Source organism: Chinchilla lanigera, unplaced genomic scaffold (assembly GCF_000276665.1).
Source record: "Chinchilla lanigera isolate Chin_1 unplaced genomic scaffold, ChiLan1.0 scaffold00007, whole genome shotgun sequence".
Lineage (NCBI taxonomy): Eukaryota > Metazoa > Chordata > Mammalia > Rodentia > Chinchillidae > Chinchilla > Chinchilla lanigera.
In genome coordinates, this window is record NW_004955408.1 from 21466464 (window position 1) to 21488996 (window position 22533).

The 22533-nt window shown below is 48.2% G+C and overlaps 1 protein-coding gene across 2 annotated transcripts in view; it reads left to right on the top strand.

Moving 5' to 3' along the window:
• Wwc1 (WW and C2 domain containing 1) overlaps positions 1–22533 on the top strand; it is a gene marked incomplete at its 5' end in the record, with an annotated part of 166521 nt that overhangs the window by 103820 nt on the left and 40168 nt on the right. For both annotated transcript variants that reach the window (XM_005376298.2, XM_005376299.2), the window contains 7 exon segments: positions 2280–2409; positions 3990–4136; positions 5350–5423; positions 9353–9595; positions 17779–17868; positions 18751–19286; positions 22238–22346. In XM_005376298.2, coding sequence (XP_005376355.1) covers positions 2280–2409; positions 3990–4136; positions 5350–5423; positions 9353–9595; positions 17779–17868; positions 18751–19286; positions 22238–22346 — 1329 coding nt within the window.

Here is a 22533-nt window from a genome sequence, read left to right on the forward strand (position 1 = left end):
GGGCATATGAATCTTGAAAAACCTCAGAGAAAGAATAGCTGTAAAATTTAGAAATTCTAAAATATATGCTCTACACACAACACACACACACACAACTTTTCTTTCTCTTTACAAAAAAAAAAAAAAAAGATTCATTCACTGAGTACATAATGGCGACCCTTTGTTCCTTCCCCACCCCAGCTCCATCCCCAGAGCGTTCCCCCTCACAGCTACTTTCTGCAGCCAAATTCCAGAGCCTGGGTTGCTAAGGCCTTGAAGGAGTCAGGTAGAGGCGCTTTGCAACCAGCAGACAAACCCCTTCTGTCCCATCCTGCTGGGGATTCAGGGCCATTCTTACCCTGTTGGCAGAGAACAGCCGGGCACAGCCCCTGCCCCAGAGCCCCCACCCTCGGTCATGGTCAGGCGAACAGCTCTCCCCTGCACCTGCCACCGCTGCCAGTCTGGGGCAGAGTCACCTCCCATCGCAGTTGCTTGCTCACTGGCTCTGGGGACTTTTCCATGGAGTGTCTTCAGCATGGTGGCTGGGGAACTCTTCCTTAGGGGAATTTTTCAGACTAATTTGAGACCAGCATTAGCCAACCTGGCAGGCTCGCCAGGCCAAGTCCTCGAAAGGGAAGAGACAGGCTATTTTTAGTGGGGAGACATAACTGGGGCTTTGTTTTCTCTCCACGGAGGCTGGAATCACTGCAGGGGGAGGTTGTGTGGATTCCACGGTCCCTGCCTCCCTAGCTCCTCTGCTGGCTTAGGAGGCAGTGCCGCCCAGGAGAGCAGGATGAAAACCTGCCCAGAGCAGCAATTCCCCCTGCTCAGGCTATTTTTAGCCCTGGATAGCTTGGCCTGGAGCAGGAAACCAGAGAGGCCTGTCTGTGAGGGTTTCTCATCCTGAAATAATGGGTCTGTGCTGTTCCCTCCAACTGTCAAGCTTCCTTTTCTCCACCCTCCCCTGAAACTTCTGTCCCAGCCTTTGATGAATATGTGAAGCAGTTAAAAGCCTGTCTGCCTTCAGAATCTTCTCTGCACCCCAGCCCTCCTTCTGCACAGCTCAGGATCCCCACCACACACACACACACACACACACACACACACAAAATCATCTCTAATATGGCCTGAGCTTCAAAGAAATGTATCAAGGCCCTTTGGTTATATAGCTCAGTGGTGGACGGTTGTCTCACAAGTGCAAGGCCGTAGGCTTGATCCCTAGCAGCACAAAAATCTTTAAAGAGAGAAGACCCACGGCCTTGTATTTTTTCTTTTTTAACACGTTTCCCCGTCAGAATGAAGCTGCATGTAGGGCCTGGATAAGCCAGTAAGCTTTCCTGGGATAGAAGTGTTTTAATCCCTCACATTGGTACAGAACTCCTTAGATCGTCACAGGATTTTTCCATCCTTTATCCGAGTTGATGCTTGTAACAACTCCATGAATGTGGACTGGGCAGATGATCTGATAGGGGATTTTTTTCTTTTAGAGGAGGAAATTGAGGCCTTGTGTGGTTGAAAGCCAGGCCCAAGGTCTCTCTACTAATAGGCAGTACTAAGGCAGGGAACTTTTATCCTTCTGACAGTTCCTTCATTGTATCTGTTACTTGAATTCATGCCTACTATAAGACAGGGGTTCTTGACTAGGGGAGATTTTGATCCTCTCTCCCCAAGGACACTGAAATAAATGGAGACATTTTAGGGAGTCCCATGTCCAGGTTGTGTAATTAGCATCTCATGGGTTTAGGGCAGGGATCCTTTTAGACATTCTACAATGAGAAGGGGACTGCCTGCCCCACCCGCCTAACATACGATTATCTAGCCCCAAATATCAAGCTTGCAGAGATTGAGATACCCAGGTTAGCGAACTCTTCTGTGTTAGATACTAGAAGTATTCAAACATGTTCAGCTCTGTTTCCAAGTCTACCAGCATCAAGTCAGGGCTACTGCTGTGTAAACCATAAGTCATCACATGAGGGAACAAGTGCAGTGTCACAATTATGTGTGACTTATTGTGGGAATCACCTGCCCAGCCTGGAAGATGCAATGAGGAAATCAAGGAAGGCTTCCTGTAAGAGCTATGCTTAGAGGACATTTGAACTTAGAAGCAGAGTGTATCTGCTGCAGCCACATACCATGAGGCCTTTGCAATTTAATAAGGACCTTCTGCAGTCCTACAAGAGGAGGAGTACGCAGGAGACAGAGGAGACTTCTTGAAGAACTGAAACTCTGTGGCCTGTGCTTTTTCCCTGGGGAAATCTTGTCACTCCTAGGTGTGACCGTCCCAACTGATTGTCTCCTAGGATCGATAAGAAAATGTCTGATGCCCAGGGCAGCTACAAACTGGATGAAGCTCAGGCAGTCTTGAGAGAAACAAAAGCCATCAAGAAGGCCATCACCTGTGGAGAAAAAGAAAAACAAGATCTTATTAAGGTGCGTGAGTTCCTGAGATGTGGGTCCCCCTGAACCCATCAGTTTATCCTAGATACCCATGGGTACCGGGATTCACACCAGCTGTTTCCACCTGCTATATTGATCATAGAGTCCTCACTATAGGTTGAGCATCCCTAACCCAAAAGTCCTACTTCTGAAATGCTCTAAAGTCTGAAACTTGGCAGTTGCCAGTGTGATGCCACAAGTAGAGAATACCACACCTGACCTCAAATGGTGAGTCACAGTCAAAACACAGTTGCACCAAAAATATCATGAAGTTACCATGGCTATGTGGATCAGCTGTACATAAAACATAAATACATGTTTGGCCTTAGGTCCTGTTCCCAAGATATCTGGTTAGATATATGCAAATATTCCAAAATCCAAAATCTGAAATACTTCTGATCTCCAGCATTCTGGATAAGGGCTGTTCAGCCTATACTAGTCTTCTTGGGATTTGGTCCCATTTTATCGAGGAGAGGTAGAAGTTCAGAAGCACTAAGTGACTTCCTTAAGGCCACGTACCTAGAGTCAAAGGTGAACATGGACTGAAAAGCCATTTGGCGTCCCCATCTGGCGTCCCCTAAAGGCCACTAGTTCTAGTCTCCTGGTTTATTTTTCAGTGCACCAAATGGGAAAACATGGTTTCAGCATTGTTAATGTGAACATCAAAATGTATCTATGTCCAGTTCTCTTGTTCTTTGTGGTAGGAACTGAACAAGTGAGAACAGCTGTTCTTTACCTTGCAAGGCACTTATGCCAAGTACTTGCATGCATTGGCTACATAAACTCTAATTTATCTCCATTCTAGAACTCAGAGTAGTTGAGCCATGCTTCAAGCCTGTTCACTATTCCTGTGGACATTCCACCTCCCATGTAGGAGCCACTGTGACCTTGAGATATTTCATCCTAGTTCCCCTTGGCAGATGAGGAGTACAATACTCAGAGGTGCTGTCGGGAATTTGGTGAAAGAAACTTGATACTCTTTGTCAAACAAAACTAGTTTGAAGATTGTGCCCAGGAAAGCCTCCCAGAGAAAACATTCAAAGTGCTCATGGGCAGGAAGGAATGTTCCTGTTAGGTTTAGGATTAAGTGGGCAGAGTCGGATCCCAGTCTTCTCACTGATAAAATGAGGATCATCATAGGTCATTCCCCAAAAGTCTACTGTCGTGATCCAGTATAACTGTGATAAAAGTGACAGTTACTGAGCTTTGGCTATACTAGCACTTTCCACTGTTAGTCTCAATCTGTGTAATAGCTCAGTGAGACAGGACTTGTGATCATTCCCATTTTGTAGAAGAAGTTGAGGCTTACAGAGACTAATCAGCCAGTTCATCTCACACAGCTAGGCAGTAGCAGAGCAGGGGTTCCAGAGTCAGTTTCTCCCCGGTAAGGGACCCTGCAGACCAAGTTCCCACTCACTGATAGCCCCCTGTCTCCACACCAATAGGATGTCTCAGTGGGATAGAGGCCTAAATTAGAGAGGTGGAGAGGAAAGCACACAAGTGGGGCAGACCGAGAGCATCTTCCCAGAAGGTGCCTCACTAACCTGCACCCGGTCTCCCTCCCCTCGCTCCAGAGCCTTGCCTTGCTGAAGGATGGCTTCCGCACCGACAGAGGGTCTCACTCCGACCTGTGGTCCAGCAGCAGCTCTCTGGAGAGCTCAGGCTTTCCGCTGCCGAAGCAATACCTGGATGTGAGCTCCCAGACAGACATCTCAGGAAGTGTGAGTATGCAGTGTGCTTAGCGCCTCCCAAGGAATGGTGATGCCTTCTCCTTGCTCTGCTGCGGAGCTGCCCTGTGGCTGTTGATGTCCCAGTTCTCAACTCTGCCCTCTGAAGCACCTCCTTGTTTGTCTTAGCCCTCCTGGCCCCAGGAGCTAGGATATGAAAGAGATAGGATGAGGAAGAGCCAGCCTGGGAGACTACACAGCCCCAAGTATTGCATGGCAGTACTCCTTATACTGCCACCAGGACAGAGTATCTTTCTCATTTTTTATACTAGCAGGCACCATCATTGGGTTTTTCTTTTACCAGCTGGAAAGCAGAGGATATTTTTCTCATGTTAGCCCCAAAACAATTCATGCAGTTTTCATAGCTGCATAATGCCCAGTACCAAAGCTCTGTCTGGTCCCCACTGTGGGTAGTGCAAATGCTGTCCAGAGATAGGTCATAAAAACATCAGAGGACCAACCAAGCAATCCATAACTTCTGGAGCACTTTTGTTTTAATAGAACATGTGATATTAAGCGAATCTGCCTGCCAGCCCTTGTAGCTAAATGCTTTCTTATCTGATTTGTATAGCTGTCTTCCCACTTGTGATGAGAAGCTATGTCCATGTGATCTAGTGAGCTGTGGAGCTTCTTCCAGCTTGGGAAAGACTAGTGCAGGAAGTGACTGTCCCGTCCTTCCGCGTACCGCCCATACGTCTAGCCGCGAGCCACCTGTAGTATTTATGAAGGAACTGTGTGCCTCTTTCTGAACTCAAGGACCTTCCCAGGCTTACCTCGCATTCCACTCCTGACTGCGGCCTGACTGAATTTTCTTCTCACCCCTGCCTAGCACCCCCAGAATGGCTTCCTTGCATATTCGCTGCCCTTCTTTCCTTCCTACCTGCTGTCTGTGCTTCTGTGGCCTGCCTTGGTGTTGAGCCATTTGGGGTGGTGAAGTGATATTCTGAGCCCTTGCTTCTCTTGTCAAAGTGATAGATGCTGGAGTCTGAGCCTTTTGGCTAAGATCAAGTGTGGAGATCATACCCGTGGCCTGAAGGAAGGAAAGACTTTTTGCTTAACCAGCTTCCCTTCATACAGGCAGTCTATCACTGTGGGCTGTTCCTGATTCTGCCCATGCAAGCTGTCAAGTGTCTTGTGAGCTCTTGAAACCTAACTTAGCACCAACCACAGTAGCTATATAATTCCTGCCTTTGTTCTTGTCCTTTAGTTTGGCACCAGCAGCAACAATCAGTTGGCAGAGAAGGTCAGATTGCGCCTTCGATACGAAGAAGCTAAGAGAAGGTAATTAGAGGCTGTGGCTGGGGGAGGGGTGGTTCTAACAACCCTACCTGCTGTGGTAGGGGATGTGCTCTGGCCTTGGCTTTTTGCCTTCCTCATTTTCTTTAATCCTCCCAAAGATTATGAGGGTTGGTATTAAAAATCTTTATATTTCAGTCCTCTCTAGAATTTAGAGAGGAAATGACTTGCCTAGGGCACTGTAGTACATAGAGTGGAACTGTGCTTTGAACCCAAATCTGTGTAATCCCAAAGCCTAGTTATTTTTCTCCCTTCCTGTCTTGCTTTCTGTAATCACTTGCTGATGATTGAGGAGGGATTTGATTTGAAGGAGCAACAGGTTTGTTTGGTTAGTTTCAGCAACAGGCTAAAAAGACTATAGACACTTCTCACTTCCCTGTCTCCTGCATAACCAGGAGCAAGCTGTGTTTTCCAACATTATAGACTCCAGAAACGGAGCTGCTCTGAGGTTTTATAGACCGCTAAGCAGTTGGGCTCCTCTGCCCCAAATTAAAGTGATAATGCTGGCACTTTTACAGCATCTGCTAATAGACATACACAGATTGTTTATTGTACTAAAACATTTGTACACCTATCTTATTTAATTTTAAAAGCAAACTTACAGCATAGCTCCTATGTTATTATCTCCATGTTAGAATGAAGAAAAGTTATCCCCAGGACAATTGTTTGTTTGTTTGTTTGGGGTTTTTTTGTTGTTGTTTTGGTTTGGTTTGGTTTTGGGGTTTTTTTTTTTTTTTTTTTTTTTTTTTTTTTTTTCCTGGGTGGTAAAGTCAGAATTTGAACTCTGGACATTATAGCTCCAAGTTCAGGATCTTGTTGTATGCTTATGCTGGACCAGCCTTATTGGGAAAGAACCACTTGGGGCATGCATTGTGGGCAAATGAATCTAGGTGCACTGGTTCCGTCCCTCCCTGATGTATGAACCTTTTTACCTAGGTTAGGTAGAATATGGCATTGCCCAGCCTGCCACTCTACCAACTCCCCTTCAGCAGCAGGCTCTTTGTGGTAATGACAGAAATATGATAGAAAACAGAGGAAGGGGCAAACAAGGGAATTCATTGGCTTATTGAGCTCCAGAATCCTAGGGTGTCTGGCTTTAGGCTCAGCTGCATCCAAGAACTCCAAAAACATCACCTAGATTCCATTTCTCCTTTTCTCTACCACACTTGCCTTTGTGTTGGCTTTATTCTCAAGTAGCATAATGCCCCCCGAGCAACTGTAAGCTTACATACTACCAGGCTGGCAACCCCAGTACAAGAGGACTTCCTTCTCCAATAGTTTTAATAAGGCCTGGGCCTGACACTAGCATTTTTGGATGAATCAATCGGTGTTGCAGGGCTGATAGAGGGTAAAGGTAAGGACTTTAGAAGTCTCTGAAGGTCGAAGCATGGCTTATATGTTCATGCTGGGAAAGAGATTGTGGGACCCATATGACTTGAAAATTGGGAAGAGTAGTTCCCTAAAGACAAATTGGGGTGCTTTTTGTTAAAAAAGCAGGGATTGGACAATAGGTAGAAATAAATAGAGGTCCTGTGCACTATGCCAGCTCCCCCTAGGGGTTCAGCAAATTAGCAGAACATGTACATTGGACAGCCACTTCTCATCTCCTCTAGAGGGGATCCCTGCGAACCTTGGATCTGTTCCAGTTTGCTGTAAGGCCCAGCCTACACGATCAGTCCTGGAGATACTGAAATGCTCTCTCAGGGGCTGAGCCATTAAAGTTTTCATCACAGAGCTTCCTGGCTTATCTGACTTCATCCAGCTTCTTGCCTCCTCTTCTCCCCGAAGCTAGATTTGGTGTAAAGGACAGATAGCCTGCTGATTAGGAAATAAGAGGCTGCCGAATTCAAAGGAGGGAAGAGTAGTAGCTGTCGTGCATGGAACACCTGATCATTGCGTGCTGGGCTTGACCACATGCACGTTTCTCCGGAAGGAGAATGGTCATTTTCATCACATTCTCCAAAGGATGGATGAGCTAAAGTTGAAGAGCACTGGCATAATGGAGCACCCTAGAAAGTGCACCCAAGAAAATATCAGTCACTCTCAGTATGCTCCTTATGATTCAGCCCCTGCCACACCTTTCTGTACTGCTCTAGGCTCACGGTGCTGGGAATGAGCAGCTGAAAAGTTGTCCCAAAGCTAATCTTCATGAATTGCTGTACACATGGATATGAAATAATTAAGACATGGTGCTGGGATGCTTGTGTGGGGAAGGAAGAAACTCAGATGTGCTTTTCTATGTGGAACTTCTGCTTTACAGCACCAGGAGTCTTGTGCCACTCCATTGGTAGACTAAGAGTTTGGCCCTGCTGGCTATAGGTAAGATCAAGCTGCAAGTCCATAGGTCTGGGCTCTCAACAAGTACTGGCTGTGTTTATGGTTTGCAGTTTTATGTGAGCCATAGGGCATCTGTCCCACAGGGTTAACAACTCCTTTCCTGCCCGTCCTTTAGGGACAGAGTAAAGCTAGCCTCTGAGAGCTGAAAACGCTTTGTAGAGACCAAGTCTTAAAAGATCATGGCAGGATTGCTGTTACATGTTTGTAGCAGTACTCTTAATAATAGTGGGAATCTTAGTCCAGTGATAATAACATTTAATATCTATGCAGCTGGCTATATATAAAGTGCTCTTCACGTTACTTTTCTTTTCGGTTCTCTGCTAACCTACCTTGTAAGTACTGTCTTTCTCCCCACCTTAAAGATGGGGCTACTGAGTCTTAGAGAGGTTAGGCTACAGCGTTGCTGACTCTGCCCCTTAACTCCTATTAAGTGCCTGCAGTATACCAGACCCTGTGCTAGTTGCTTGTGACCAAAATGATTTTTTTGTTGTTGCTGCTGGGGATTGAGCACAGGGCCTTGCACATGCAAAGATCTACCACTGAGCCACACTGTTAGCCCCCAAAATGATTTTCAGAGAAATAGTTCCTTTTGTCGTGAAGGTGAAGCCAGGACTCCAGTTCCAGACCTCTGAATCCCAAACCCATTGCCCTTCCCTTGTTGCCACCACCACTATCGCAACTGAGGATGGAAGGTTTGTCCTTAAAGTCCTACCGATTTGCAAATGCCCCTGACTCAGTACCTGCTACGTGTCATGATTCTACATACTTCATTGCTGATTTTCACAGCCGCTGAAGGATGAGTAATTATTTTTCTTATCTTCAAGACCCAGGGAGTTTGCCCAATGTTACATAACTAGTAAGTGGTCCGGCCAGATAATAACTACATGAGCAACAGAAGCATTTATTGAGGGCTGACTGTGTGCCAAATACGGTGCTTTGAAGGTTTATAGGTTATGTCGTAAATCCATCAACCGCAACCTTAGGAGGAAGAAGCCTTCATTATTCCTTGCAGAGAGATGAGCAGCTCACCCTGGGGCACACAGCTGGTGGTAGGAGGTTACTGACTGGTATTACAGCCTCATCTCTATTGTACCAGGCTTAGGGTGTGACCCATTTATGTCTCTACCCCATTGCTGCAGAGCCAGCTTCATTGCTGGCCCACGGAAGCCATCCGTACATGTGTATTAGATAAAAATATGTTCCCCTAGCTGGGCATAGTGGTACATGCCTGTAATCTCAGCACTTGGGAGGCTGAGGCAGGAAGATTATGAGCTGGAGACCAGCCTGGAAAGCTAGTAAGACCTGTCTCAAAGAAAAATGAAAAAGTCTAGGGATATAGCTCAAGGGCAGAGCCTCTGCCTAGCATGTGTGAGGCCCTGGGTTCAATACTTAGTACTGCCCCCCAACAAATTGTGTCCAAGAAACAACTTGTTGATCCGAAGGAAGATGGTAACTGTCCAGGTCTGCTCTGAGGATGTCCTGGCTCCTGGTGTCCTGGAGTCTTAGAAACACAGTCTTATCCCTGTTCCCTCCTGGCCATGGCTTGCATCTATCATGCTTACCTTCTTGGCCCCCAGGATTGCCAACCTGAAGATCCAGCTGGCCAAGCTGGACAGTGAGGCCTGGCCTGGGGTGTTAGACTCGGAGAGGGACCGGTTGATCCTCATTAACGAGAAGGAGGAGCTGCTGAAGGAGATGCGCTTCATCAGCCCCCGGAAGTGGACACAGGGGGAGGTGGAGCAGCTGGAGATGGCCCGGAAGCGGCTGGAGAAAGACCTGCAGGCAGCCCGGGACACCCAGAGCAAGGCGCTGACAGAGAGGTGGGTCTGGCACCAGAAGCTTGGGACAGGTGTGTCCCTGGGTCAGGGAGGGAGAGGAGACATGTGGGACTGTCCTCTGGGTGCTGGGGACTGAGCTGCACTGTTAGCACGCTCCATGTGGACCTCTCAACAGCCCTCTACAAGAGCATGGCAAAGGAAGGCGATTTCCCATCCTGGGCACCAGCTGATCCAGTGCTTCACACAGGATTGTGTCACAGAAAAGTCTCCCTAGGTGTAGGTTTCCCTGATTGTCACTAAGTAAACCTGAAATTCTGTATCATTTAGGGCAGTTGTTTAGGACACTGACCCTGACTCATATTCTATGTTGTGACCTCAGATACACAAGTTTCACGCAGTAGTGCATAAGCTTTCCATGTCCTCGGGTGTTTTCTCTCGTTTGTTGGACAGTGGGCACTCAGTATCCTCGGGTTCCACACCCTTGGGGTCAGCAGCAGCTGCAGTTTGAACATGTTTGAGGAGAAAGGTTTAAAAATAATACAACTTGGGGCTGGGGATTTAGCTCAGCAGCAAAGCACCTGCCTGGCAAGCACAAGGTCATGAGTTCAATTCCTGGTACCAGAAGAAAAACAAAAAGACAAACAAACAAAATAAAAATAATACAACTAAAAATAGAAATACACGAGACAATATAATAATTTGTATAATATTTACATTGTATCTAAAGATTGTATGGACAAATGTGTGTACATTATATGGAAATACTACACCATTTGTATAAGGAATTTGAGTGTCCTTGGATTTTACTTCTGTGAAAGTGGGCCGAGGGTATCGTGTAGGGATATTAGGAACTGGTCTTCCAGGACACAAAGGGATGAATGTATTTTTTTATACAGCCTGCTGTTCATGACCTACTGATTTGATTGTAACAGCCCATAGCGTACAGTTTGAAGACCACTAGAGTGGATGGGGTAGCAAACTGGTACCCTAGTAAGGGCCAAAGAGACCATTGACATTCTCCATTGTCAGAATGGAGTACACACAGCCCACTTGTCTACAGTAGGTGCCATCTGCCTGCCTTGGCAAATGGGAGTGCAGGCCTGGGCTAGTGGAGAGCTGTGTATTGGAGGTGGTATTGGTTTGTTTGTTTTTGCTGTGCTGGGGATCAAACTCAGCTTCATACGTGGTAGACAAGCACCGTACCGCTGAGCTATATCTTCAGTCTAATTTCAAAGCATTAATTATTTTGATTTTTAATTTTTAAATATTAGCAAGCCAGGCGTGGTGGCACATGCCTGTAATCCCAGCACTTGGGAGGCTGAGGCAGGAGGATCATTGTGAGTTCAAGGCCAGCCTGGACTACAAAGAGAGTTCAAGACTAGCCTGAACTATATGATGAAACCCTGTCCCAAAAAGGCAAAAAAATGAATAAATAAATATTAGCAACTAATCTGATTTTTTAAAAGAAATACTGTGATTCAGCCTCCTCTGTGAGTTTTATACAACCTGAAAGTCCAAGTTTATGTTCTCTGGTAAGACCTGATACCAGACTTTGTATGCATTTGCTTTAGTATCACTGCTAACCTCCCCACCTACATTACGTAGATTAACACTGACTGCAGGCGGACCTACAGTCCTTGGTTTCACATTCCTTCATTCATTTATTCTGTCCATCAACCAGTCACTTATTTATTTCTTGTCTTTTTTTTTCTTCTTTCTTTTTTGGGTTCCAGGAATCGAACTCATGACCTCAGGCTTGCCAGGCAAGCACTTATGCCACTGAGCTATATCCCCGGCCCCGCTTATTTATTTCTTTAAGAAAGGTTTTATTGTACATGTTTCATGTGCCTGACAATTTGAAAGATTCAGAAATGAAGATATGATCCTTGCTTCCTGATATCTATTTGGTTATTTTCACTTTTGGGCAGCAAATTTTACTGAGCAACATCCTGCTCTTAAAGAGCTTAGAGTTGAGCCTAGTGATTTTCTTTAATTGACACATAGTATTTGTACATATTTATGGGGTACGGTGGGATAAATCTGTGTATGCAGACATTGTGTAATGAGCAAGTCAGGAAAATTGATATTTCCATTGTCCCAAACAGTTATCATTACTGTATTGGGAATCTTCCAGCTCTTATTATTTTGAAATATGTGAGTTCTTATAGACTACTGTCTTAGTTACTTTTCTCATTGATGAGACAAAATAACCTACACCCACAAGTTAAGGAAGGAAAGGTTTTTTTAGCTCACAGTTTATAGAGGTTTCAATCCATCATTGGTTGGCTCCGAGGCAGGGTGGCATGGCAGAGGGGCAATAGTTCATGGCGGGCAGAAGATAGCAAAGCAACAAGGGAGGACTACAGCTCTTTCTAGCCTTTTTATCTCATCCAGGCTACTCACGGTGGGGAGCACTCACCTCCTTAATCCCAATGCCCTTGAGCTTAGCACTGCACCATGAATCATTGCAGCATCACACACTCTAGATCCAGCCATCTCTGAAAAAGCCCCACCTGTGACAACACAAAGCTTTGGGGGGATATCTAGACACAAGCTATAGCAACTACAGTCATCCTACTGTGATATAGAAGTCTAAAACTGATTCTTCCCCTGTATGTTTTGGGACCTGTTAGCTGACGTCCCTCCTTCTCTATCCACCATCCCCCACAACACTTCCCTGCCCCTAGTGACCAGCATTCTACTCCCAGCTTCTATGAGATCTCACAGGTCAACGGGGTCTGTGTCAGTAGAGAAGACGTGATGTCCTCCAGGCCTGTCCCTCTTGTCCCAAGTGACAGAATTTCGTTCTTTTTCATGGCTGAATACTCTTTGATTGTGTATACATAACACATTTTTTTTATCTACTCCTCTATCATAGACATCTTAGCTGGCTCAACAGCTCAGCTTTTGTAAGTAGTGCTGCATTACATAGGGGAATGCAGGTATCTTTTTGGTGAAATGATTTATATTCTTTGGAGACACACACATACACACATATATGTGGGGGGGTGCTGGATCATATCATACAGGAGTTCTATTTTTAAGTTTTTAAAGAACCTCCATACTCTTTTCCATAATGTCTGTACTAATTTCCATTCCCACCAGTGGTGTACAAGAGTTCCCCTTTCTCTGCATCATCACCACTGTGCAGTGTTTTTGTCTTCCTTGAAGATAGCCATTCTAACCTATGAAATAATATCTCATGGGGCTGTGTGGCATTGATTGACATTTTTCTAATGATTACTGATATTGAACACTTTCATACACTTGTTGACCATTCGTATACTTTTGTGTTATTGTTGAGACAAAGCCTCACTACATATTGAGGCTGGACTTAAACTCATTGTGTAGCTCAGACTATCCTCAAACTCCCAATCCTCCTGCCTTACCCGCTCCTAAGGGCTATGAGTATAAGTATATGTCACTATAACCTGCTCATCTGTATATCTCCTTTGGAGAAATTTCTATTCAGATCATTTGCTTGTTGTCATCAGATTGGTTTTATTTGTTGAGTTATTTGAGCTCTTTACATATTCAAGTATTAATCTCTTACTGGATAGATGGTTTGCAAATATTTTCTCCCATCCTGAAGGTTGTTCGTTCACTGTTGTTTCCTTCGATGTTCATAAGCTTCTTGGTTTGATACAATCCCATTTATGTGGTTTTGCTTTGTTGTGTGTGCTTTTGGGGGTCATATCCAAAAAATTATTGCTTATCCCAGTACCTGGAAGTGTTTTCCTCTGTGTTTTCTTCTAAAGCTAGCATGTGTGTGTTTGTGGGTGGGATGAGCAAGGGAATTCCTTTTTCCAGCAATATCCAAAAAGGAAGGGTGAGGTGGTGCACACCTGTAATCCCAGTACTTGGGATGCTGAGGCAGGAGGATCGTTGTGAGTTCAAGACCAGCCTGGACTACAAAGTGAGCTCAAGGCAGCCTGAACTGCATTAACGAGGCTCTGTCTCAAAAAGACAAAATAAATAAGTAAATAAAATAAGCTTTTGCCAGGTGTGGTGATGCACACCTGTAATCCCAGCACTTGGGAGGCTAAGGCAGGAGGATCATTGCGAGTTCAAGACCAGCATGGGCTACAAAGTGAGCTCAAGGCAGCCTGAGCTGCGTAGGGAGACCCTGTCTCAAAAAAGACAAAAAAAAAAAAGGAAGCCCAGCTTTTAAAGCAGAAAAACGTTTGTGCCACAGTTGAAGCAGTGTGGGAATCCTAGGTGCCTACACACGGTTTCCCTGCATCAGGACCGCTTTGAGCCCTAAGGCACGCAGCTTGCAGCAGCATCCTAGCACTTAAGTCAGCTCCATCTGCACGTGCTATGTTGCCAGGTAGATCAAGTTGACCAACCTCTGCCTGGCCCCCATGGCTTCAAATCATCCCTTCCCTGGTCACTTGTGGGAATCTCTTCCCACCAAGCATGTGATCAGAGCTGCTCACCTGTGTATCCACTTCTTTTTCTCCATGCTCTACTGGCAGTAATGGCTGGTTAGCCCTGACCTATCACCGTGTAAATGGGCGAAGGAAGAGAGAAACAGAGCTTAGATGGCTGGTGTCCTGCGGCCCTTGAAAACACTTCCTAGAAGTTTCCTTGAGGACCATGATTCTCTGCCCTAATTTTCCCAGGACCGTGTACTTGGAGGACAAGGCCTGTATCGCTGTGCCCTCATGCTGTCAGTGTTAGGTGGAGTAAATTGCTAGGTGGCCTGGGCAGGTCCCATGGGCCTCCGGGTGCATGTGCTCACTTTCATGCCTGTCTCTGAATCACTCATTTGCTCCCAGACCTTGTAACTGCCCCCTGGGAAGTTTTTAGCTACTCATCATCCTCACGCCAGCAGCTGGAGAAAAAAAGAGACATATGACAGACAGCCTTACACCTTGATCAGCCAAAAAAGACACCTTCCGACCTGCTGACCTTGAACCAATCTTTGACTAATACAGGCTTCAGTTACTTCATAGGGAAAAAAATAGGATAATTCCATTGAACACCTACACAGTCCAAAGGCAGGAAGTTGGACCAGACGTGAATTGAGGCTCTTCCCTACTATAAAATATTTCATCTCCTAAAACTAGGACTGGTGATTCTTTTAGGGACCTCTAAGACACATGGCATATAAAAGCTACCATTATGTGCTACAGTATTCTTCACCATGTAAGTATTCTAGTAACCCTAAGAGTAATCCCATTTTACAGATGAGGAAACTGAGGCTCACCTGACATTATTGAGTGGAAGCACTGGGACTAGAAGCCCCAGGTTGCTAGCTGCAGTCGAGCTGTGGGCTTCTCCCTCTCAGAAGATCTCCCGTTACTGCCTTCGACCTCACATTTCAAAGGTCTAAAGCAGTGAGTTAACACAGCCGGAATCCCCTCTACTCCTCTGCAGCTTCCAAGACTGCAATATGGAATTCCTAGAGGGCAGAATCCTCCGGGGATATACAGTAGTAGGAAAGTGAAGGGCACAAGAGACGGAGCTACGTGAGCTCTAAGAGAAGTCCAAAGAGGGAACCCCGAGCCATGGTTGAGAGTGCCGACGTATCGACAGCAGTTTGCCTGCTTCTAGCTCCATGCTTGTCTGCCTGCATTCATCCCTCTGCCTCTGGTGTCGTTTCTTTCTATAATGGTCTTGGTCTTTGTTTCCCTGTGTATTTTCCTTTTGGTGTCTGTTTCCCTCCCTCTTCCCCCTCCTCCTCTCTCAAAATGGAATTATTAGGAACCTCACCTCCACACAGTGACCTCTCCCCTTCAAGGAGCCTTTGAGGACAGGCACAAACACTTTCAGGAAAAGCTGATCAGAGGACCTGTGGGCACAGTCATGGATCTGTGAGAATCACAGGCTTCTTAACATGCTTCTTGCTCCCCCCTGCTTCCCCTGCCTTCCCCCAGGCCCTCCCCACCGCTCATCAGAGCCAGGGTGCAGTCATACAGGATGCTGATTAGACATGGGTTCCCTGGCCTCACCCCAGGGACCAATTCTTCAGCCCTGAGATGCAGCCCAGGCTCTTACATTTTTAACCAGGATCCCAGGTGCTAAGCTACAGCTTGTGGGGATTCCAGGTCTGGCTTCTGGGTCCTCTGCTTACCTTCACACTTGACGTGTCCTGGCCTCCCAGTATGTGCCGGGCATCACGCACGCAAGCCGTCTGGCCTTGAGCTAACGTGCTGCTGCTTGTGGTTCCCCCACTGTGCTCGGGACGTTGAGGCGGCCTGACTCTCATTTCCCTCAGCATCCTATCCAGGCTCCAAGGGGACCTGCAGTGACTCCCGGAACATGCCTCTGAGGCCTGTCCTGGTGGGAAACATGTGCCCCACTTCTTGATCCCAGACCGCACACACTTTCTAGGTTTTGCTCCAGGAGAGGGACATGAAATTCCAGTCTTGCTCATTCCTTTAAAAGTTCTGGATTGTTCATGATGGCCTCCATCTGCCAATCTGTTGCACACCCCTGCCAGCCCCAGGCAGGACGCCGGAAGAATAACGTCAGGAACTGAGCTGACTTGCCTGCTGCTGCAGTGGTCTTTCCGTAATCTCACAGGCTCACTTGTCTACTAACAAGCTCCACCTGCCCCTCCCCATTTCCCAGTTGTGTCCAGAGCCACCTCTGACCTTTGTTTTGGGGTGTGTGTTAGAGGCCTGGGTATATTGATAGAAGAATGGTGTAGTTCGGTTTTCTCTGGAAATGAGGCCTTTCTCCCGGTACACAGGCTGGGTTTGCTGTGCTCTGAGTGCTGTCCTCTGCAGTTGAGGGAAAAACGTGTCAGTCGGTGCCTCTTCAGCAGGGTGGCAGATGAGGGGCTGCCAGGAGAACATGTGTGTGTAGGGTATTTAATACCCAGATCATTCAGCCTGGTGAATGAACTCTGCTTAGTATGGGGGCAAAGTTCTTTTCCTAAAGAACTCCTGTCCGTCTATTGTGTCGACTTAAATTTCTCTACTGGTAGGACATCCACATGCTACATGATGTGCTACAAGAATTCCTCTGGGAATTTGAACAATAGAAATGTATTTCTTGCTCATACAGTCATTGATTGGGCATTCATAGTAACCAGCAGTCTTTTGTGTGGTCATTCAAAAACACAGGCTCTTTCCATCTGTCCTGCCTCCCACCCTGAAGCCACAAGAGTCAGTGTGAAACACTGTTTTGCCCATTTCCCTAACCACTTCAGCCTGATACCTACACATGGCTTCTGCTCACATCTCATTGGCTAGAGCTCAGTCATGTGCTCTACCGAGCAGCAAGGGAGTCTGGGAAAATGGTCCCTCTGTGAGCCCAGGAACTTAGGTCACAGACGGGTGAGCACCAGTGGTCTCAGCCACAAAGAGGCTTCCTCAAATTCCAATTAGATGTCCCTAATGTTCTTTCCAATTAGTCTCTGCTTCCCCGATAGACCTTGTCCCACTCTGCACTAATTAGGTCTCTGAGTATTTCTTAATTTTCTGTTCTATTCTCCCTGGTAGAATGTATGTAGCCCCGTTGGATCCTTCTCCACAAGAGCAGTGCCTTATCCCTACTGGGCAGCACCCAGTGTGATGCATCACTCACTAAATATTAGTTGAAGCCAGGCATGGTGGCGCACGCCTGTAATCCCAGCACTCAGGAGGCTGAGGCAGGCGGATCGTTGCAAGTTCGAAGCTAGCGTGGGCTACAAAGTGAGCTCAAAGGTGCTGCAGCCTGAACTGCATAGGGAGACCCTGTCTCACAAAGACAAAAAATAAATAAATAAATAAATAAATATTAGTTGAAGAAAGAAAAGAGGGAGGGAGGGAGGGAAAGGGAGACAAAAGAAGGAAGGAAATAACTGTTGGAGAAGAGAAAGAGGGAAGAAGGGAGAAAGGGAGAAAGAAAGAGAAAGAGGGACTTTTGAGTGAAACCTAAATCCTTCCACTAATTCCGTAGCTTGAAGTAAATTATTTAATACTAAGAGCCTCAATTTTCCTTATCTGTAAAATGGTAAAAATCATTCTTGCCATCACTGTGCAGCTAAAGGCAGTCTCAAGGTCCCTTGCCCTGTGCCTATGGCGATTCATAGAGTAATTACCGTGGGATCATCATGGAAGTAGAGGTTAGACTCCTTCCCGGCACCACAGTAAAATTCTTCCTGGAGGGTGTGTATGTGTGTCCTTGGTCTGTGCCCTCTGTCAGCGCACATGCTCGCGCTTCCTTTCGGGGGAGCTGGGTGGGAGGAGGAGGGTTGAATCCTTTCTCACTGAGCCTTTCTCTCCCTCCAGGCTGAAGTTAAACAGTAAGAGGAACCAGCTGGTGAGGGAGCTGGAGGAAGCAACTCGGCAGGTGGCCACTCTGCACTCGCAGCTGAAAAGGTGGGTGGTGGGCGGTGGGTGTCCCCCCGGGAATGCAGGTGTTCTCAGGTGGCGCAGCCCAGCTCTGCTCTCCATGGATTGAGTCGGGGTGTGTAGAAACTTGGAAGGTGGTTGTCTTAGCCAATTTGGGCCTGGCTTGGTGCGGCCAGGGACAGAGTTCTTTACCCGGATGGGCTGCTCACACAGAGAAGGCCCCGTCAGGTACCTGCATGCCCACACACGCACTTCTGCCCACTGACCCACTTTCACAACCCAGATGGAGTAGGCTCTAGACTGGGCTGTGGTGGGCAACGGTGTATCGCTGGAATTCAATGCCAGCATTTTGTGCTCGTCTAAGTTTTTCCTCTTGGCTCTCTTCTGTGTGTAGAAAGTGACATTGCTTTTCAAACAGCACGTTTCCTTTTAAGATGAATATTTTTGAGGTTAAAAGAGTGAGTTGGAGGGCTGGGGATTTAGCTCAGCGGCCCAGCACCTGCCTGGCAAGCGCCAGGTCGTGAGTTCGATTCCTGGTACCGGCAAAAAAAAAAAAAACAAAAAAAGAGCGAGTTGACTTGAGGAAAGGTATTAGAAAGTGTTCTAGGCTGCATTCAGATATGGAACAGTACAAGAATGCAACGTGCCCAGTGGAGATTTGGGAAACAGAGTTAGAAGGGAAACGTGGGTCTCTGAGGCAGCTGCCAAGGGTTTCATCCCGGCTGTGCTCTGTCTGGTGACATGGGCTTCTCAGCGTGCCTGGGAAGAGGGGGCGCATGGGCTACCCTGGCTGCTGGAAAGTGAGCCTAAGGGGATCGTGTGTTCTCAGTGCCCGTGGTGCTTTCCCGGGCTCGGCAGAGTTCCAGGTGACCCTCCTCACTGTGTCTTCACCGTCCTCTCCCTCCTCAGCCTGTCCAGCAGCATGCAGTCCCTGTCCTCAGGGAGCAGCCCTGGATCCCTCACCTCCAGCCGAGGCTCCCTGGCCGCCTCCAGCCTGGATTCTTCCGCCTCCGCCAGCTTCACAGACCTCTACTATGACCCCTTCGAGCAGCTGGACTCGGAGCTGCAGAGCAAGGTGGAGCTCCTGTTCCTGGAAGGACCCACGGGCTTCCGGCCCTCTGGCTGCATTACCACCATCCATGAGGACGAGGTGGCCAAGACCCAGAAGGCTGAGGGGGGCAGCCGCCTGCAGGCCCTGCGCTCCCTGTCTGGCACCCCAAAGTCCATGACCTCCCTGTCTCCACGCTCCTCTCTCTCCTCGCCATCCCCCCCATGTTCCCCTCTCATCACCGACCCCCTCCTGGCTGGAGATGCCTTCCTGAACCCCCTGGAGTATGAAGACCCAGAGCTGAGTCCCACTCTTTGCGAGCTGAACCTTGGTGGCAGTACCCAGGACAGATACCGGCTGGAGGAGCCAGGGGCGGAGGGCAAGCCCCTGGGCCAAGGTAGGCGGCGCAGATCCAGAGGGTGGGAAGCAAGGAGGAAAGGGTGCTTTGCACATGGAGTGTCTCCCCTCAACATGGTAACTATGGTGACGCTTACCAGCTGCTTTCTGTGTGCCAGGTCTTTACATGGTAGATTGTTTATTCATTCAGTAGACATCTGTTAGCCCAGTATGCTCCGGGTTTGTGCAAAGGGTTTTCCTGGTAGATTTATTTATTCAGCAGGTATTCAGTACTAAAACTAAATGCCAGATCCTGCACTAATGGATGTACATGGATTCCGTTCCCCCATGTGTTCAACGGATATGCCATCTGCCACCCACTGGGTTAGTCACTCAGGATACAGTTTTGAAGACAGACCCAGGCCCTGTTTTCAAGAAGCTTATGTTCACATGGAGGCACAGAAATAAACATGCAGCAAGATGGGAGCGCTGTGAAGTAAACAGCACAGGGCATGTGCTAGGGCCTTTCTGCTTGCAGAGGGACCAGCAGTTCAGGGCCGGTTACAAAGGAAGGTGACAGTGGAGTAGAATGAATGATAAAAAGAAGCCAGCCTTGGAAGAAGTAGGAGAAAAGAGGGGCCAAAGAGGGGCTGGGAAGCTGTTAGTCAGAAGTGTGGCATCACCGCCGTTGCTGGAGAGTGAGGCAGAGTCCTGACCATGTAAGACTCGGTGAGATTTTAGAAGTTCAGATTTTACCCTGATTGCAGTAGGACCACGTGATGCCGCAGAGACTCATTCCGTGGAAAAGCAGGGAGCGATCGGATCCGATTCCCACTCCACGCAGGGTCAGAAAGAACAGTCTGACGTCCAAGTTGGAATCTTCAGAATGAATGATGACCACAGTTAAATCTACTACAGTAGGAAGAAAGCTCTTCAGCAACAACTACACAATAAGTCAGAATAGTTAACATTTATTGGAGCTGTGTATGAAGCAATGAAGATTCAGAGCTAACATTCTCTGCCTTAGGTCACGCAGACATGGATGAGAAGGCAGAGATTGGAACCCTGGTCTTTCTGATCTCAGAGCCCAGTGCCTTTCTTGTCGTGCCTTCCCCCCACTTGCACCCTAGGACCCGAGGCAGCTCGGGACACTGATTCCTGTGATGCTCTTGGTGTTTTCTAGTGCCACCAAGTCAATCTGGCTCTGGACAGAGCAGGGTGCTCAGTTAGCGCCCATGGGGCTTTTTAGTTTGCCTTACAGATGGAGAAAGTGAGGCAGAGAGAAATGAAAGACTGCAGTGAAGCAGCAGGATCAGGGTTGGCAGTGGGATCACCTGGCTGAACCTCCTCTATTGCATGTGCACAGATCTGCCTGCAAAGGGCTCCAGCTCTGTGTTCTTTATGAGACCAGCGAGGAGGAGCTGGCCCTGTCTCAGCCATGGGCAGGGCTGCTGCTCTCATGCCCAGAAGTCTCCCTTTATGTGCACGAGCCAGGGGAAGCCAGGCTAGAAATGGGGGCGGGGGTCCCTGCTTCATCAAAGGCTCCGAGTGCCAGTGCTTTCTTTGGAAGAGGAGCGGAGAGACCCCTGGGGTTCCTTCATCAGGAAGGGAGTCTTGCTGCGTGCTCTCAAACAAAAATAAAAACAAGCCTCCTACTACAGCAGGTGGCAACTTCAGCAAATTGTTCCCCGGGGGAGGGGGCGCCGGCGGAACCTCTAACAGGCTTAAGAAATGTCTCTGATGAGGGCATTGAGCTACGGCGGGAGCCCCAGACTCCAGTCAGTCCAGAGAGGTAACTGCCTCCACCGGCGCTGCTTGACAGTGTGCTTGAGGCCCGCGGGCCAGAGACAGCCCATGGGGCTGGGCACATTTCCTTCCTGCCATCTCCAGAAGCCTGGGCCACAGCAAGCTGTGCAAGGGAGAGCTCCGACGCTAAGCAGGTTATGCGATTAGTGCCGCTGTTCAGTCAGCAGACAAATTAATCTCCTTAAGTGGTTTAGCAGAGGGTGGAGATGCGTGGGTGTGAAGGCGGGGGGTCTCGGTGGGCGCAGCAGGCATGGGTCGTAGGCTGGGAAAGCCCCTTCCCCGTCCCAGCACTCGCCGACCCCAAGCTCCTCTCATCGCTCATCCCTGTCCCCAGCCTCGGGTTCCAGTCGCTGTGCACCTTGCGCTGCCAGCACCGTTCTTCTCCCACCGGACCCTCGTACCTGGCGCTCAGCAGAGCCCGGATGTGTATGCTGTGAGCTTGCAAACTCCTCTTTGGCCGTCCCCATCCCACGGAGGGCAGGGACTGTATTCATCTTTGTAGCTCTGAACCCGGTCCGGGTATGGGCTGTGCACAACCTCGGTGCTCATCACCCAGGCAAAGGCGGGATGAGCACCCCGTGCAGAGCCCTCCGTCGCGTGCCCCACGTCAGAGGATTTCACAGACGTCTGTTAATGATAGGGAGATGGAGTGGCAGAATTAAGAGCAGAAAGGCTAGGCTGAGTGAGTCAGCAGGTGCTAAATCCCTCCCTTGTCTCTTCTGAGGTTTCAGCTGTTCATTTTGTCCCAGGTTGTAGGGAAGGATGTAGAGCCGTTACCCCTGTGTCAGATACAGTAACGGCCAGAACAGTGGTATGAGCTTGGCAGGGTACTTGCGCTGTCCCACTCTCTCTCTCAAGATTGCCCTCTGTCGTGTCTTATGGAGTCGCCTATCAAGGCCAACAGCCCTGTCAAGGAGTTAGTATTCTCCCCGTTTCACAGTGAGGAATCTGATGCCTAAGGAGGTTAAATCCATACAGCAGGGCCATAGAGTGGTAAGTGGGGGGCTGCGTTTGAGCTCAGGCATTTGACCCCAGAGCATGCATATTAAACATGAAGTCATATGTGACCTCTTCTTCTGCCCCGAAGCAAACCAGGGCCTTGCTTTAGAATTCAGAGTGGAAGGCGGGTCAAGACTGTGTTGTGAAGACACTGTCCTGGTTTGTGAGCCTCCGTTTCCAGCTTCCTTTTTCCCTCTCCTCCTCCAGCTGTGAGTTCCGTTCAAGGATGTGGCCTGCAGGTGGCCTGTGTCTCGGCTGCAGTGTCCGATGAGTCCGTGGCTGGGGACAGTGGTGTGTACGAGGCTTCTGTGCAAAGGTGGGTCCACTAATGCTGCTTCCTGTGTCCGTGAAGACCATGAACTCTGCATATGCCAGCGCAGAACCATGAGATGGCCTGGGCTTTGGATCCCCCAGATGTCCGCCCTCGGGAAGGCATTTTTTAGTGACCTCACCTTTCCTGGGGGCGGGGATAAGGCTGAGCAAAACAAGAGAAGATGCAGACA